The sequence below is a fragment of the Pithys albifrons genome, chromosome 1, assembly GCF_047495875.1.
Source record: "Pithys albifrons albifrons isolate INPA30051 chromosome 1, PitAlb_v1, whole genome shotgun sequence".
NCBI classification, from domain to species: Eukaryota; Metazoa; Chordata; class Aves; order Passeriformes; family Thamnophilidae; genus Pithys; species Pithys albifrons.
In genome coordinates this window covers 68084048-68102772 of record NC_092458.1, presented here as the reverse complement: position 1 = coordinate 68102772, position 18725 = coordinate 68084048, and the positions used below count along the sequence as shown (strand labels likewise).

Below are 18725 nucleotides of genomic sequence, written 5' to 3'. Positions count from 1 at the left end.
CACATCAGTCATGATAAATACTGTCACCAAGACACAGCTGCTGTTTCCCCCTGCAGAGAGCCTGTGGGACAGAGGCAGCTTGATGATTGCTAGGACAGGGCTGTCAGTCACAGCTTGCTTCCTTGCACCAGGTATATGATGAAGAGAGGAGACCTGCATGTTGTCTCACAGAAAGGAACCGTGAATTAAGCAGGCAGATACTGTTTGAAACTACTCCTGAATGTAATAGTTGTCACACACCTCTAACATCAGGGGTGGTGTGCTATGACTGACATGTTGTCCCAGTGGAGTTACTGAGAGCAGCTACTACCATGTTTAGCAGTCACTCAAACTTTTAACAAGCAGCAGGAGAGCTGCTGGTGAGGAAGCCAGCCAGATCTCAGCTCAGGAGAGGCTAACGGGTGTTTCTGGGTAAGCCCCCTGGAAACTCAAGTTGCTGCGTGTAGCATGTTGAATCTTTCGGACTGAGGATGAAACTTTTCCAGCCCTAACTTTACAGTTTGCCACAGCAGCTAAGTCTGCATGTTTGCTGCACACTGTTGCAGCCTGTCCCACTCAGAGACTCCTGCTGATGAATACAGGTCGTTACTGGATTCTGGAAGAGGCTGATCCACAGCCTGCGGGACTTCAGGAAGCTAAAACCACATATTACTTACCAAGGCTGTGTACTCAAAGGCATTAGTAAAAACTTCATTTCCCAGCACCAGAGTGTGTAGTGCCACAACCTGTTACATGACCTGACACCAATTAAAAGTGTCTTAATGCCTGGAAGACTTTTCTTGAGAATACCCAAATATTCTTGTAATTATCAAGGCCTGAGTGGCACTTCAGGATCTTCTCTGTGCTGTGTTGTCTGGGGACTTACATAGGTTGGGGATAATCAGTGAAACTAGAAACAAATTCTAAAATGTACTTGCAGATTATGATCTTAATGATACCTGAAAGCATTTTTTTAATGAAATGTGAGGTTCTTTTAATAGGAAGAATGTTTAAAATCTAATTTACTTTTCATTTACGTTCTGTGTTGGATTCAACTTTTAGGGGAAAACCATACCACTTAACTCCATTACCCTTTATAGTCTGCTATCCTTTTGGTTGTTCTGTCTGAGTCAGTGTTTGGGTAGTATTCACTGAAAGGAAATTGTAACAGTGCTGTGATAGTGCTTTAAGAGGTGTTTGTATTATTCTATGCTTTTAATATTTTTTGTTTGAAGCTAAATTATGAGTTTGGTTAACTAGCTTGCCTAGTTGCCTAGGTGGCCTTGACCAGTCATCTCACTTGATACCTGGAGATTGTTTCTGAAGAAAGATGTTCTGGGGATATGTATGTTAAAGGCAATGAGATGTCACAGTACTGTGATAGTGAAACCTGTGTAAATATTGAAAAATAGATCTGCATTTGAACTTTGAAGATTTTTTTTCATTAGTTTTAATGGCAGTTTTCCAAATTAGTGTTTCAGTTCTCATGGCTTGTACTGTGTATCACTTGAGAGAGAATTTTTTTATTAATGTTATCTGGTAGCATTGAAAACTCAGAGTGGAAAGGGAAGTCCATGCTAAGTGTTTTTCACAGAAAGCTTCACAATAGGAGAAGTAAAGACAGCATGTATTTATGTGCTCTTTTTTTCTGGCACAAAACTAAAAGAGGGTTTTTTGAAATCTGGCTAATTGATCTTGCAAGTTTTATTTCTCTTTTGTGCAGTCCTGAGATGAACTACCACAGGAGATGAGCTCTCTTTTAAAAATATGAGTGGGAGGATAGAAGGGTTGAGGGGAGTTGGGAACTATTCAGATCACATCAGCCATATAACTTGGCAGATTTGTAAACAGAGCATTGAAAAAACTGGTGCACATCAGTTTTGCACATGTGTGATAAAAGATGAACAGTCAATTGTTTGTATCTTTGCTGGACTGCTAAATTGTAAAGTCCGAGATTTCAAAGGGTTTGAATCCATTGACTAAATCATATCCTTCAGTTTGGGGAATGTGGTTAATTATGAGTACAGGTCTGTTTGAAGTTCGGCCTGGTTTACAAGCTTAAATATTTATTTCCACCTGCCAGGCAGTTAACTACCTCAAATATTATGTGAACATAAAAAGCACATACATAAAGTTGTAGTTGTTATAGATTATATCTGCAGAATTCCTGGCAAGGAATTGGAAGCCATTCTTGAAAAGACTGGAGACTATAAATTCCTTGGGCAGAAGATTTCTTTATATTGCATCCACCATTGTGATAGCTTTTAAGTAAACCATTCCTTCACACAAAGGACCACTGAGATGTGTCCATACATCTAGCTATATATAGCAAAGCAAATCTGATCTAGAAACAATTTACTCAAGCTTTGATAGTTTGGGCCAGTGAGTGAAGGCATTTAATTCAAACTTTTATTTCCTGGTTGTTTTTGATCAGAAGCTTCAAAGGTAGCTTGGAAAGGAAAACTTATAATTAATTTAAGCCTTATATTTGAAAGTTTACTGTGACTTGGGAGGGACTGATTCCAAGTGATTTATCAAAAGATCCAAATATACATGGTTTGACAGAGCTATATAATGTATTCTATAACACTACTATTTGGACGATCTAACTAGAAAGAGTAGGTATCTAGAAAGAATGTGTTAAAGAATAATGATATTCAATGGAAAAGTTTATTTAGACTTGAGAGCAAAATCTCCTAACAGAAGTTAGTCTGGTTCCAGTCCCTGGTGGTAACCACGTAGCTTCATTTACAGCCTTACAATTACATAAATGAGTGTAAAATTTAACACTGAGGGATATTTTTAGGTGACATAAAATAGAACAGCTAGAGCCACCATTGCTTTGGCATTGATTCGTTGTAGAAACTTGTTGATTTGAAATAAAATGGTATAAAATGTTCTCTGTCTGAAGTAAGTAAGAAAGAAACAAAAAGTAATGTTTTTGTCCCCTTCTGCTTGCCAGCTTTAATAGGGTCCCGATACACTACAGGAGGACTGTGCTGTACAGAGTATGAAACTGTAGGATGCTTTTTACTGTTGTAACTAACTGCAATGATTTATCTGTCTACTCCTTGGTCTGAAAAATAATCCATAGTAGTAAGCTGCATTTCAGCTAAAGAAAGCAAACCAAAAATGAAAACTGTTTTTTCAGTTCCTGGGCCTAGAGGCAAAGGAAGAAGATTCTTTTTAGTGTCTGTTTGTAGTTGCTGTCATAGGATTGTTTGTTTTCTGTGTACTTGAGGGCTTGTTCATATCATAAAGGAAAATTGAGAATTCTTAGAATGTCCAGTAAAATGTATCTGAAGTTGTTTATTGTTACTTGACCATTTCAGAGTAGAAGCACTATAAGATACATAGTGGTCAACTCCATCACAGACCTTGTTCCATATATAAATTCTCAATGCAAAACCTTGAAGAATCCTGAGTGTTTCTATGGTTCAGAGCTTTTTTACTGCAGCAGATTTGGTTAGTGTGGTGACTTTGGGAAAAGTTGTTTATATGTATCAAACACATGTGTTGTGATGTAAACTGGTGGATAAGTTGCCCAAGTTGAAGGTTTCCTACAATTTTCCCACTGGGAAGATGCCTTATTCTTCCACTGAAAACACATACTGGAGAACATTGTGCCTTTCCCACCTACTCCCTTCCCAATAAGCCCTTTCCAGCAATTTGCTGCATTCCTCTTGCTGTTTTCCAGGGTGTCACTAATGCATTGAATCTAACGCCAAAGTACTGACAAAAACTATTTGTATGATAAAAGGGAATAGCAATTCTTATAACTTGATAACCCTTAAGAAGTAGATTGATAGTTCCTGATAATCAGTTCATAGAATTCAGTCCCCAAACTATTATGTATTGTTGGATGAGGCATTTTCTTTGCAGCTTGTCAGTGGTATTAGGTGTTCTTTTGTAAATGAATGGAAATAATTTCTTTAAAGAGCTGAATCTGGGGTAAATAACAACCATAACAATATTCCTTGTGTAGTAAAATATCATGCCTCCTTATGATCTGCAGAGCTACTGAACTTTTCCAACAGTTAGAAGAACTGTTAGAAATGGAGTGGATCGAGTTTCTGAAATTCTTAGTGGCTAAGCAACATTTCATGCCTAGCTGATGGTCATTAACTAGCTCTGGTTTATTTGGTAATAGAAATTCTAAGCTTTTGAAGATCAGTGCACTCTCTTCAGCAGTTAACTTTGTTCACCTTAGCTATGAACCTTAATATCAAAGTGCTTCTCTGCTGTTTTTGTAACTGAGTAAGTGTCTTTATACTTCACTTGTCCCAGTTTCTGCACTTTCACATGACTGACCTAATTAAAAACCAGACAGCTCAATAATTCTACCATAAGCTAGTAATAATGAAACTGTGGGAGTCCTCGAAGCCCTTTATCATTCAAATGCACAGCGGTTTCATGAGTAAAGTGAATGACTAAGTATTACTTATAGAAGTAAGGGAGATTATTAGCAGTGGAAGACACATTTGAACTTGCTGAAAAGATGGCTTTTGTCTCGAGAAAGACCTATTCTCAGTAATAATTACACTAGGTCTTCATTTTATCCCAGCATTCTCTTCTTGTTCACGTATTCCCTGACTGAATAACTTGCTATTGCTTGTTAATCCCTACAGGAATGCGGCTTTGGATATGGGGAGGATGCACAGTGCATGACATGCAGGCCAAACAGATTCAAGGAAGACTGGGGCTTTCAGAAGTGCAAGCCTTGTTTGGATTGTGCGCTAGTTAACCGGTTTCAGAAGGCCAACTGCTCTACCACCAGCAATGCACTATGTGGAGACTGTTTACCAGGGTAAGCCCATTTCAGAAGATGAGACTGGTACAAATTCAGAACTAATTTGCATTAGAATTGCTTGTTTGTGTTTTCTGGATAAATTATTGTATCCTTTGTGTATGTGTATGAAGGTCCTAGGTTCTAATCTTGGCCTTGTCAACAATTTGTTGTGTTATCTGAGCACATAATCTCAGAATTGCAGTCTTAATTATCTCAGCTATAAAAATGGTTTGATAATTACCTGCTTGGTCTATGAGAGTATTGTCTATACAGCACCTTAGCAAAATGCATCAAAACATTGAGTGTTATTGCTGACTTACGTCATTGTTAAAAGAATTAAACATTTGGAAACATAAACAATTACCTTCTTGAAAAGTGATCATCTTATTTGCTTGGGTTTTTAACCCCGTCCTTAGGTCAATGTCTAATAATTCTCATGCACAAATAGTCTTAGATCAAAAGTAGTGGCAGTGGTTTATGTGCCCGAATTTCCTTCACCATGTTATGAATTTGTAGAGAGTGATACTGGCTGAGTGTGTTGTCCAATCATCCCAGATCTCTGTTGATAAAATCTTTTCTGTAGTATTAATTGTTAAGATCTCTAAAAGGCTGTTCTTTACATTGTGGCCGAGTTCCAGTATTACAAGTACCTGCCACGAATTTGTAAAATTCATTGCATTTTTGATGCTTTTTTGAACTACTGACTGATGGTTTAATTGATGGGAGTAGTTTATGAGAATTGATTTGCAATGGTAACAGCCTTTGTATTTTCAGGGTATATATTTCGGACATGCTTAGAAGTTCATGCATTTGTTTCATATATATATATCAGCGGGTTTGTTTGGGTTGGGGTTTTTTTTGAATAGTAGCTGTCAAATACTTGAACACTGTTGAAGCTCCTGTTCTTTCTTAAGCCAGAAGTGAGGTCTTTTCATTTAGAAACACTTAGTAATGCTTTGGTAATTAATGTTAGTTTAAGTCACTGGTGCAGCCCCAGGCATTAGATGTTACTGACAACCATGTTTGATACTATTTGCAGCCACATGGTGGATTGATTTATGTTTTAAACTGCATATTATTATACATGTATTGTTCAGAGTAAATGATCACAGTGGCCCCTTCAGTCTTGCAGCCTATGGATTTGTTTCTGTCTACATTGTTAAAGCATGAGTTTCTTGAGCAGTTGGAAAGCTGTTTGCTTTAGCTGATACAGACTTCATACTTTAAAGGAATTTGCATTGTTAGTAAATATAACATCAGTAGAATCAGAGTTAGTACCTTTTATTTAATGTGCCACTACCATTACAGAAACACTTAATTCTTATGTGCTCATCTTGTAGGCCACAGCTGCTGATTCTGCCTTAGTACCAACTGGTTGAAAGACAGACAGACCTACTTGTTTAGGGACTGTAGATAAGTTCTTTAGAAGATGTCATACATAAAAACTTGAAATATAACACTCTTCTGGTTTTTCATTTGGTGCTACTCTTGTTCCCTTTAGGAATGTAGGGTTTTGCCAGTCACTGTAGTCAGTAAGTTCTTCAAACATGAATTCAGTAATAAAGTTCTTGAAGGGTCTTTAGAATAAAATGTCACTGACATCTGGTCCATTATATGTTGTTAATGGTGATAATTACCTTGTAATATCTTGTTTCTTCTAGGAGAGTTATGTAGGTTAATCAGTTCACCTTTGTTTTTTCGATGTGTAAGTAAGCTTTCATAAGATAAGTTGCTCCATAACATGTAATGTATGCTGTGATCTATGTGAATATTGATTTCTCTCTGAAATCACCAGAATTGTTTATTTCATAGTATTATAGTGACTGTGCATTTGGACTAACAGAATTTTTCCTCAGTTTACTTTAGATCTGCTGTTATACTGCTGTATGTACTGTACTTTCGTTTACTTCTATTTTCTTCTGTTTCCTAAAAATTTGCACAGGTTGACAACATTTGCAATTATAGAAGATTTTTGGGAAAACATCTGATTAATTTTGTGAGGCAAAAATAACTGGTTTTGATTAACTGTTTTTTTTTCATTCCTTTGTCTTTAGATTTTATAGGAAGACTAAGCTTGGAGGCTTTCAAGATATGGAGTGTGTTCCTTGTGGTGATCCTCCTCCTCCCTATGAGCCTCATTGTAAGTGCTGATTTTGTTTTAGAATGTTTTAACTTGAAAGCCTGGCAAAGAAAATTACAGTCACAGTTACAAATTCTTTTAAAAATTCATTTTCTTGTTAGGAAATGATTTTGTTGAAACATTTTAGCAGGTCCAGTACTCTCATTGAAAAGTTCCCTGAAACAACCAGTCACTCGTGGAATAAACATTCCTGTTATACCAAATGTTCAGGGAGCCTTGTCTCCACTTCTAATGTTGCCATATTACATTTTTGATTTCTGTTTTGTTAATGCCAAAAGAAAGATGATCGTTCTAGACCCTCTGCCTGCCATCAGGTTGGCCTCAGCAACTGTGAATCCTTTCCTGACACCTAAAAAGGGAATTTGTTGATAGCTTTAAAAATAACCTTTATACTAAGATTACAATGAGAGACAACAATATAGATAAACATACTACTATATACCTTAAGAAGGTAATAAATAATTGATTTCTCTATTTGTTTTTTTGCCATTGAGAGAATTAGGATCTCTTCAAAAAGAGAACCTCTTTATTCTACAATGGAAGCCTTTTTAGTACTTGGCCTAAGACTGCTGACGGTCTATATCCTATCAAGTTTTTAATTCAAGAGAAAGAGTGGATTAATGCTTTTTGCATTTATTGCTATCTACTTTATAATACGAAAAATAAATATGATTCAACATAATCATGTGGAAAACCTTGGCTTTTCTTGCTTGTTTCTGTAACTGAGAAGTTATGTTTTAGGAGTGTTTTTCTCTATTTCAAACAGAAACCATTGCTTATTGAAAGAATAAATTGTCAAGTTCCTGAAATAATTCATGCTACTTTAATAAAGACACCCTGTTTCTTATATTCTTTTTTTTTAATTGTGAAAAATTGAAAGAGAACCAAGAATATACAACTGTGCATTAAAATCATATTTTTCAATAGTTCTGTATTGTATTAACTTCAATGAAATAAGGATTCCTCAGCATTTCATGTATTGCTTAGATTTTTTTCAAATGAGTCAAGCTTCCTTCTTTTGCTTCCATAATTCTGATTCATAGTTATATAATGAAATTCTGTTAAACCATGAGAGAAATTGACAGGAAACCACATTTATAAAAACTTTTACTATTGAAAAGTGCAACATTCAAAACCAGTAAATCAGATTTCTATAACAAGAGGAAGTCAAATAAGTTCCAATGTTTCAGCAGTAACTCCTGCCCATGTACATTATAAGCTTAGAAAGTAAATTAAAAAATGTTCAGTTACTTTTGTAGTGTAGACAGCATAGTATCTTAAAAGTGTTTAGAAAGTATGTTCTTCTTATCAAACACTGTCAAGTTTGATGCCAGGAAAGAAATGCTGATGTTGACTTACTTCAAATTCAATGAGTTGCAGAAAGTATTTTTAGGCAGAGTTTGAACCCAAACAGGCCATTTGATATATACATGTATATTAATTCTTCCAGTTGGGCAATTTAAGTATTATCCCCTTAAACTGTTTCCACTTTCTTTTTATCTACGAATAAAGAAAGTTAGTGAAATCTAAAGTGCAACTCTAATCTAGGATCTTTAATTCATTATTTCATTTTATGCATTTTTTCTTTCTCTTGTTTCTCCCCTTTTTCTAAGAAGCTATGTTCCTCAAACATGAATTCTCTTCGCTGGCACAATCAAAGACAGGAAGCAAGAAATTACCTCACTTGTTATTCTGTTTGACTGTAGTTAATATGTCTATTTCATATTTTTCAAAATCACAAATTACTACTTTTAAAAAGTGATGAAAGAATGGTTACCATGTCTACTAAAATAACTCAGAATTCTTTGCTTTATAGTGATTTGGCTTCTGTGATTGAACCTAAGCTTGAATCCTGAATTGAACCATTAGGAAGCTATTGCTAATTTTAAATGGGCAACAGTCAAGCCCATGGAGAAGAGCATTTTCTCTGGCACAAGCTGCAGTGGTAAATGCAGATTAGAGATGTTTTTGTTCCCTACTCTCATGGATGTGAGAAAACCTTTGACTAACAGAAGTGGCAATAGCAAAGCTGTGAGAATTGGCAGGTATTTCTGCCTTTTACAGAAGCAATAATAACAAGTTTGAAATCATGAAAATGCTTGTTATTTACATACTCGCTGCCCATTAAAGTCCTAAATAACAGAAATCCTACCATGAAGTACAGTTGCCATGTGTCACTGTGGTTTTCAAAAAGCTTTTGTTCTGAATGTGTTTATCGGTTCTTCAGGTCTCTGACATAAGCTGCCTCAGTTTTGGAGAGTGTATGTGCCTTCCTCTGAGCAGCCTTGAAAGTTTTTCCTACGATAGTACTTAAATGAACTGAAATCCTTTTGGGTTTTAGTTAACATCAAATAGGGGAAAATTTAAGATCCAAGTCAAAAATATGATTCTGAAAGGAAGTATAAATAATGGTGTGTGGAAGCAAGCTTTTTCCACCTAGTGCTGAAAATGTTTGCAGTTTATTTCAATAATTAATATATTTTGATAGTTAAGACTGTGTTACGTGAAGTTAAATGGGGACAGACCATTAGGTGTGTAGGACAAGCTCTCAATGATCAGAGAACTGAGTTCTAATTTCGTGCCTTTCTTATCCTTCTTTCTTTCCACTGCGAAACAGAAAGTCAAATATTAGTGCAGCTAACTCTTGTATTATAGATGAAAAGGAAAAGTTTAAATGTCCCGTTTCAATGAATTAATTGTCCTGCGAGGTGTGTGGCAATCTTTTGTTTGCTTAAGAACATTACTATAAGGGCACAAAGGCTCACAGCCCCCTACCTGGACTGCGGGTTCACGTTAAAGCTGAGACATGGATCGAGTTCTTTCTAGTAGCAGTTGATTATTACCTGGTTAGCTATAAATCTAAATACTTGCTTTTATCTTCTTTCTGTAGACATTTTAAAACAGATCTGGTTTAAATATTTACTCATGAAAAAATGAGTTTGTGAATTGCTAGAGGCAAAGTTAAAAGGATTCTATAATGAACAAGTAAAGAGAGTATTAGAGGCCAAGAGAATTGCTATCACCTTTGTGTAAACCTTGAAGGGACACAATGACTTATGTGTGTTTTTAGGATGTCAGAAAATTAAATACACAATGATATAGTTATATTTTAATTTACATAGTTCAGGTAAATAAACTGTAAATACCAATCTTATGTAAAGGGTCAACATCTAAATATTAGAAATGAAAGCATGTTTTTAAAATTACTGTTTATGTTCAGTTTGTAAACTGAAGATGTTTTTCTCACCTGAAGACATTTTTTAGCTCAACTGAATGACAGAAAAGGAGCCCTTTGAATTGGGAATCAGAGTGGAAACCTAACCAATCAAAGGTGTAATTTTTGCATTGGAAGGTAGCATAGACTGTCCAAAAGTGGTCACACAGTGACATAGATATGATTCAATGATTCTTTTCTCTCAGCACCAATTTATGTTTGCAAAGTTCACTCTCCTGTCTTCTCAGGCCAGTGTCGTGCTTCTCAATGGCAATGCTTAAACTGTAAATGAAACTCTTTATTAAGCTAGATTGTGAATCTCTGTGATAGGAAAAAAGAATTAAAATAACTCCCTTTTTAAGGTTATTTTTAAATCTCATGAGTTTGTTAACCTCAAGACATTTGTGGTGGCATAAGTTAAGGAAAGATGAGGGAATAGTTCAAGTAAGGAGTACAAGACTTTCCAAAAATTACCATTGTTTTCTTGGAACATGGCATATGTTTTCAGTTAGTCTGTCTTAGTAAAAAAAAAAAAAATTAGAAATCATACTCCTTATCTTCTTTTGACCATAAGAAGATGGCAGATTAAAGTAATGGAATTATTTTATCAACTTGGCTATGTCAGGTATTCTTACAAGTGGTTCCTGTAGTATCGTTCAATTCAAAATGCAGAAAAGTACCAGAATCACAAGAATCCTTCAGTCTCTGGACAGGCTTCCTACTAAGCAGAAGAGCCTGTGGCATTGAACATTTTCTAGATTTATTAAAAGAATACATCCTATAACTTCTATATTGCCATTCCTTTCTGGACCAGTCCACAGTCAGTGGTGTTCCCCTATTATGTGCAAATTCAGTGTAAAATTTGGCTGTACAAACAGTTGCACCAGAATAAATTGTGAGAGTCAAGGAAGTGAGGAAATTAACACCTAGGCACCAAGAGAGCATTTTACAACTGAATTGCCACCAAAAGAACAGACTTGTCCTTTTTTTTCCTAACACCTGCACTGTTACATTTACAAAAATAATAATTTTTTACAACATAAAAATTGCATGTTTTATCCAGCCAAACTCATTATTCCTTCTCCAGGACTACTTCTGCTTGTCTTCATGACATGGAGCAAAGAGCATGGGAAGCTGGTGGGGGGCACAGGCTAAGGGAGGGATACTATTCCTAGTGGAGCTTGGGAAACCAGCCTCTACATGTTCCAGGAAATAAACACATTCTTTGCTCCAGTGAAGCAGAAATGTTTTGTTGAATAAGTCACTGCAGTGGAAATATCTGCAGTTTTATTGTAACATCATATGCGTTTGAAATAACCCGGCACTTGGGTCTAAAATTACCACTTTTTTGCCATGAACCGTATTTTCAGATACTGGTTTAAGTTTCGATTATAAAGAATATTTCAAACTAGAAATTAAACAGCTTTTTACTAAGATGAGGAAAAAAAATAAAGACTATGGCATGTTGAGACAAAATACATAAAGAAGATCATTGTGAAAATGTTGCATTTTTGTGTTTTGAATTTTGTTCCTTTAAGGTATTCCTATGACACTTTGCCTTCAGTAAGACTGATCACAAAGCTCCCTTTGCAGTTTTCTCCTGTAAATTTTTTGTTAGTTAGTTTATGTATGTTTACAGTGTTGGGTTTTTATTTATAATTAAATATAAGTGTCCTAAACTGGAGCTGAGTCTCACTCTTCAAATCTACAAGGTATGTTGTTCACTAATGAAAGTTGCTATTAAAGGGATAAAATCTTGTGGTTTTTCCATCTTCCTGGTGGGTAAAAGTAGCTGCTGTAGGAAAAGTTAAGATTTTGTATAAATCTACCTATTTATGTTTACAAGATTAGGATCTGTGACTTTGCAAACTTTCATGTGAGTGTAATGGGTGTTGGGGGTATGCAAGGTCTGTACTTCAGAACAAAGAAGATAAAAAGCTAGAAATTGCAGGGTTATAACATACACTGTTTTGTAAGAGGGAGCTGGAAGCTTGCTGGCTGCATGTATATTCTGTAAAATACTTTCACCAGTGGTAAAAGAGAAAAAAATCCCACTGTCTCAGCTTTGCTGGAGCTTTTTGTATTATTTCATTACACATAAATATAGCATTTTAACTTGAGAGTAGTTTTTGGATGACATTCAATTCCACATTAGTTCCACTGTTTACATAGTGGAATTTTAATTTATTTGTATCACTTTCTTCTTTCTGTTTACAGGATTTTGTGATTTGAAAGCTGTCAGACTCCAGATAATGTTTTTCCAGCAATTAAGTTTTTATGTAACTTTTATTTGGTTGCTTTGTACGGTAAACTTTGTATTGCTAATGCAAAGCAGCCTTTGAAGGAGGGCTGCTTACGTGCATATGAGGCAACTGGCAGCTGAAACTATATAACAAGTGAAACTATTCTTAACTTTGTGGTTCTATTCCAACATATACATGTCCATCTTATTTCAGTATTTGTTCTGACTTGGGGTTACCTCACAGCATCTTTCATAACCCTTTTTGCCGTTTTGGACACTGTAATAGAAAGCAGCTGGAATACTGTATAAACCTTTCACAAAAGTCATAAGGAGTGACAGCTAATTTAAGTACAGATAATAGCATCAGTAGTTTATAAATATCAGTACTATTTTATTACAGAGGCATTAGCTTCCCATTATTTCAAAACTGAAATGTAAAAACGTAACAAGTCAGTCTAATATTTTCCATATGTGACCTGATGATGGAGTAACTTCAGGAAGTCTGAAACAAATTTGCTTAGGTGTTTCAGAGAGATGAGAATTGCTATTCATGTCTTATAAAGTTTTATTACAGTTTTATTTCTTTCAGTCATCATAGATCAAAGAGAGTTAACCTAGAAAACCTAAATGTTTTCAATTGCTTGTCCTTGATAATTGTGATGCTTCTGACCCATTGGGGGTCGTGTATAACTTAGAGTCATATCAGCTCCTTTTCTTCCTGTTCTGAATTTGTTTTACATGTTGGGCTCCCATTCTAAAACAGAAAGCTGAAAAAAAAGAGAGGGCAGAATTTTCCTTATTCTAATAAAAGAAATGTTACAACTAAAATGAGTTATAATAGCTCTGTAACTTTACTTTAAGAAGAAATTTAGATTCATTGCATAGTTTAATCATATTCTAAAACTTTCCCAATTTACTGTCACCAACTCTTCTTGCCTGTACCTCTCATTTCTATGCCTGTATGTATAGGAGTATTTCATTATGTAGCTGGTTATCACTGTGTATGTATTACAGTTAGTAGACAGAACTGGTCAGAAGAGCTTCCCTCATTTCTGTCCACCATCCTTTCTATTCTCTTCAAAAAAAGCCAACCAACCAATCAACAACAACAACAAAAACAAAAAAAAAAAAGGAAGAAAAGCCAACCCTAAACAAACCAACAAACACCACAAATTTTCCACAGAAGAAAATTCATCTTGGAATGTTGAAATCACATTGCAAGGAATTGCTACTCCCAAACTCAACAGAGCTTGTATATAGTAAGGCAGATGCTTTGCCAAGGAATTTGGAAGCCAAAGCTCTCAGGGCATCCAGTCAGTCTAAACTGTTAGACTCTTGTCCACTTTCTTTCACTATCTTTAAATGCTTTGTACCATTCACTTTACTTTTTACAGAGGAAAATTTATCAGAAAAATTGATAATCACATCTATTAAGTTTAATTCTGCAAAATTATAGGTATAAGGGCTGTTCCAATGAATTGATTCACTCACTAGTAACTAAAACAGAAGTACTCAGCATAGTATGTCTGCTCTGTTAATAAAGATTTATCATTTGAGTCTATAGTAAAAGTATAAGTAACATGAACAACTTCATCAGTTCTAATGAACATTTGAAATTTCTTGATCTTCATTGTAAATCTTATAATGACAGGAAGCAGTGTTCTTATTTTGTGCCTACTACCTCAAATCTAGCTCAGAGTTCTTTGCACAATGATTTTTTTTTCACTAAGTGCATTTCAAGTAACCCAGTTCAAGCTACAAACTAAGCTAGGGCTAGTAGCAAATGCTTTAGAAATATACTTAGTGTAGGTAGCATTAGCTTTATCAAGTATCTAGAGGTACTTAAGGCTCAAATACCCAAATGGGCCCAGGATTCTTACTCAAAAATTGCATCACCAACTGTCCTGGTTGAGAGCTACCTACTGTGTAAACATTTAAAAGCCCAAGGAACCTACACCCATTCAACCATCCAGGAGTGTTCCACTGATTCTGGGTCCAAGTGGCTTGGACACATCACAGCTTTAATTAAGACCAAAAGGTCGGTGGTTCACCTACTTTCCCCTTACTCCCATGGAAGGAAGTACACACACATGGACTGGGCAGAATGCTCTTCACAGGTGTCTAATTGAAGAATACAGATCCCTTTCTCTATCACAGTTGATCCAAGAGGTAATGGAATTGGAATTAAGGAGGCACCTACAAACTTCTCTGTACCCTTCAATGTTCATCTGAAGACTTTTACAACATGGAGCACTTTTGTGCCCAGCTGGCACTGAAACCATCAGGATCCATAATCTCATTGGTCTGTCACCTGTCTCTGAACAATCTGTTCTATGGTGTCTCAAAAGAGCAGGTTGGGACAATTTCTAGGAGTCTTTTTCATGGTAGCTTCTTTGAGTCCAGAATTCCATCCTCATCATGTGTACTGACTGTGTGTTGGCTTTTTGCCCTTGCTCTTTGATTCTTACATCAGAAGTAGGTCCCTGTCACAAGTAGGTTCCCCAGCATTGCATGGACAGCCTCGGTGCACTGCAGGGCCTGTGCCTATTTGTGATCCAATTTCATGCCTTCTCAAATTGGTAAGTCACAATACAGCTCAGTTGTTCTAAGATACCTTGTTGAGATAATTACATGGTTTATAGTTCTCACATTCAGATTGCAGTGACAGTCATGGTTAAATAATAAATTCAAATTTATTACTCATAGCTTTTCAAAATGAGAGAAAAACTTATCTATCTTTGCTGTTTGGATATGCTGATGAAAGTATACCAGTAACACTGCTCTTTTCTTGAATAGAAATTGTTCAAACAGTTAAGAATTTGAGTTCTGTTTTTGAAGTAAAGCTCAAGCTAGAAATTAGTGAATTTCCATTTAAATTATTATCTGACTAATCAACCAAACTTTCCTCCCTACTTCCTGATTTATGTGTGTGAGAAACAGGTGACTGGCTTAGAGTTTCTATTTCAATTATTCTGCTGTTTAATCTCAAATAACAGGCAGTCCTCTGTTTTGCTACCTTTGTGTTATTAGATGTGATGAGACTGATCAGCAAATCCTAAAGGAGATCTGTTGACAACATCCAATGGAAATTTAAAAAGCTGAATATGACTTTGTAAAGGCTCTGCAAATTTTAGCAAAAATCACTGCATATCAAAAAAAGGAGAAAAAGTGTAGACTAACAAGAAGTTTACCTCTGATCTTATTTTTCTCTTTTTCTCTCTTGCCATAAAAAGTATGAGCAACAGGAAGAAAGGTATGCTGAGTTTTCCAGAGACTGTTTCATGAGTTATGGGGTGAAACTCGGTAATCGTAAACTGAAGTGGAGCATCAGGAACAGTCTAAAATACAATTTATTCAACTGAAAAGGTTTAATGCATTGCTTCATGCAATATAATGAGTAATCCTGTACCTCAGGGAATGAATCTGAACAAAAGAACCACTAAAAGACATTCTGCTGTATTTATTAGTGTGGGTTTAGTTCCTTTTAATTCAGAAAAGTATTGTCTTTTTGTCTTTCCTTGATTACAATCCTATTTATACTTCTGAAATGAAAATATTTTCCTTGAACTACAAATAATATTTCTGTAGCATATGCAAGACCAAGGTATGGTTCAGTAACATAGACTTTGCAGTAGAAATGCAAAGCCAAACAAAATTTGGATTTTAATGCATATATCTTTGTACTGTGTCTTTCTGGAGGCTTTACAAAAGTGCTTTGAACCCTCCTTTTCCATGTGCGTCATTTTCCCAGCAAATTGTTAAACCTTTCCTTTTACCACATATGGTAATTATAGTATGTGATTTTTCTTTTGACAAAACATGGTTTGTTAGATTGATTTCACACAGGTTTCCATAATTAAGGTTGTGTGAGATGAATTGTGACACATTCTTCTGGATCAAAATATGGGTAGATAGTTCCATAATGAGGTTTTCATATATGAAATCTGTCCGATTGAGTTGGTACTCAGTGAAAGAAGGAAGCCCAAACTGATACACCAACAGTGAAAATTCTCCATCTTTCAGTAAATAAAAAATATTGTAACCTCACTTTGGCAAAAGTAAAGGTTAGGGGTTTTATGTGGATCTAAAAATAATACTCTTTCTTTTGATTCAAAAGCAATTGTATATATATTTACTTTTTAGCTTAAAGGATGTTGGTCCTAGTAAGTGATACATAAGAATGTAGAATATTCATTTTTATCTTGACATGCCAGTTAAGATATTTGTGCTTTGTAAGGATAGAGAGTTTACTGTCTCTCTGATGTTTCCTGACTCGTGAAGGTCACTACTTGAGTTGCTAGCTGACTAATGAAGGAATGCTCTCAGTCTTGTAATAGAGGAAAAATACCAGGCCAAAAAGACCCAGTTCTTTCCTTGTCCTTTCCTGATATTGCTTTGTGCAAGCTTGTGATGTAATGTGTTGAATGCTGCTGCCATAAGATTTTGTGTTTCAAAACTGGTGAACTTTTGTCCCACACGTGTGCTGATTGATGCTCACAGATGTGCCTAAGGTTATCAATAGCCAGTGCTTTCTTGCTGGCAGTCAGACATCCCTGTCATTGAAGATCTGGACTGAGCTGAGTTGGGTCAGTTGATTGAACACCTATCAGAGCATTTCGTGGTTGTCACTGAACACACGGATAATTTCTTTAATGCCTGCATCATACTAGTCTCTGGATCTGTAAAAGAGTTTTCCTTCCTGACAGTTTAGTGTTCTTTGAGGGGAAACTGCTTCTTTCTTCCTGGCCACAGAAGACAAGACTTCTGTGGCAGGGAATTTGTCTTCCATTGCTTTTAACTATTATATGTTTGAGGCATGCTGAATGTTGCCAGTGGCCTATAGTGTGACAGTTGTCACTTTTGGCTGCTAAAAATAATTTTCAGATGTTAAATTTAAGTGTTACTGCAAACTTGCTAAGATGCATTACAAGATTAGAACTTTGGGATTTTTATGGTTTCTTCCTGGGTGAACACAGTGTTTCCAATACTGTTGTCATTTATTACCCCTTTTTTAATCCTTTTGGTCACGATAGCTAGTTTCTATCCTTGCTGCTCAGACAAAGAGTTTTATGATTATACAGAAAGAAATGCACTAGTGGTGAAGAGGGAGCTACATTAGTGCACTTACTGAGATAAGAAGGTTGTGGCATAAGCTTGTACCAGATTTGTCAAGCAGAAAATGTAAAGAAAGGAAAATAATGTATAACAATTTATAATTTCTGGACTTCTTATAAAGGCTCATTTATTATGATTGGAGGGTAAAACCAGAAAAATTTGAATACTAGAAGTTTGAAAATTTGAAAAAATCATCTACCCTAGTATAAAATCTAGATTAGTATTGGAAGTCCCTAATTAGTAAGCTGTTAGCAATATAAATATTGAATGATTTTTCAGAGTGAGCAGATGTAATCTAAATGACTTCCATCATACAGATGGAAATTATAGAATAAATTAGCAATAGGAATGTCTTTTTTCAACACTATTTGTTCATAATCTCTGGGTGAGTAATACATAAAATATATATGGTCATAATCGAGTAAAGCTTTAAATAGATGGTATGAAGTTGAGGTGATATTTGACCAAGTTGAATTGCACTGAAAGGCATTGGCTGTCTAGTTGCAGCATGAGAATTCCACTAATTATATGTAATATATTTTTATCTACTAAAGCATGTATTAATGTATTTTGGAGAGAACGCAGTATTTCAGTGTAAATATCTTTGAAAATACATTCCTTGTTGCTTGCTACAATACGATGAAAATTGTATAGCTTAAAATTAAAATAGAAATGTTAACTTGTGATTTTTAAAATAAATTGAGTCAAGTTTTGTTTATTTCATGTATTCACATCAGAAGCTCCTGCAGCTGATAATTGGAGCTCACATAAGCGGTGCCCATCTGGCGCTCAGAAGGTTGTATCTAATCAGTACACGGCAACATAGAGAACATATTTTCTGTCTTTGCTCTAACTCACAGCTGGCAACTCTATCTGCTAATCCCACTGAAAGCTTCCCTTTGAAATACAGAACTACTTTTGAACTTGCATATCCTTCCCCACAGATGTCTGGAGCCTTGGAGATGTGTTTCTTTTATGATTCCTGTTAAATCAGGGAATGAATTGCTTCATTAAGAGTGAAGTCAAGTAACAAATCCTCAAATATCCTTTTTAAGACCATGTTTTATATAACAAAAGAAAGCTGAGAGTTACCAAAAATACATAATTTTGCATAGTTTTGTGTACTAATAATTCACTGTAGAGCTCACTTTATTAGGTTAAAAATCCTTAGTATAGAATGATGAAATAATTACAGTATTCACTTCTAGTTTGTTCATCTGGAATATGAACAAGCACTTTGTGAGCA

The 18725-nt window shown here is 35.5% G+C and overlaps 1 protein-coding gene across 6 annotated transcripts in view; it reads left to right on the top strand.

Moving 5' to 3' along the window:
- TNFRSF19 (TNF receptor superfamily member 19) overlaps positions 1-18725 on the top strand; it is a 59846-nt gene that overhangs the window by 18739 nt on the left and 22382 nt on the right. For 5 of the 6 annotated variants that reach the window (XR_011697712.1, XR_011697709.1, XM_071553886.1 and 2 more), the window contains 2 exons: positions 4608-4786; positions 6823-6908. Coding sequence is in view for 3 of the 6 variants with exons in the window: in XM_071553886.1 (XP_071409987.1) it covers positions 4608-4786; positions 6823-6908 (265 nt within the window). In the remaining 3 variants the exon portion in view is untranslated. Of the gene's footprint in view, positions 1-4607; positions 4787-6822; positions 6909-18725 lie in introns of those variants that run through there. The other variant, XM_071553922.1, reaches the window with a different exon arrangement.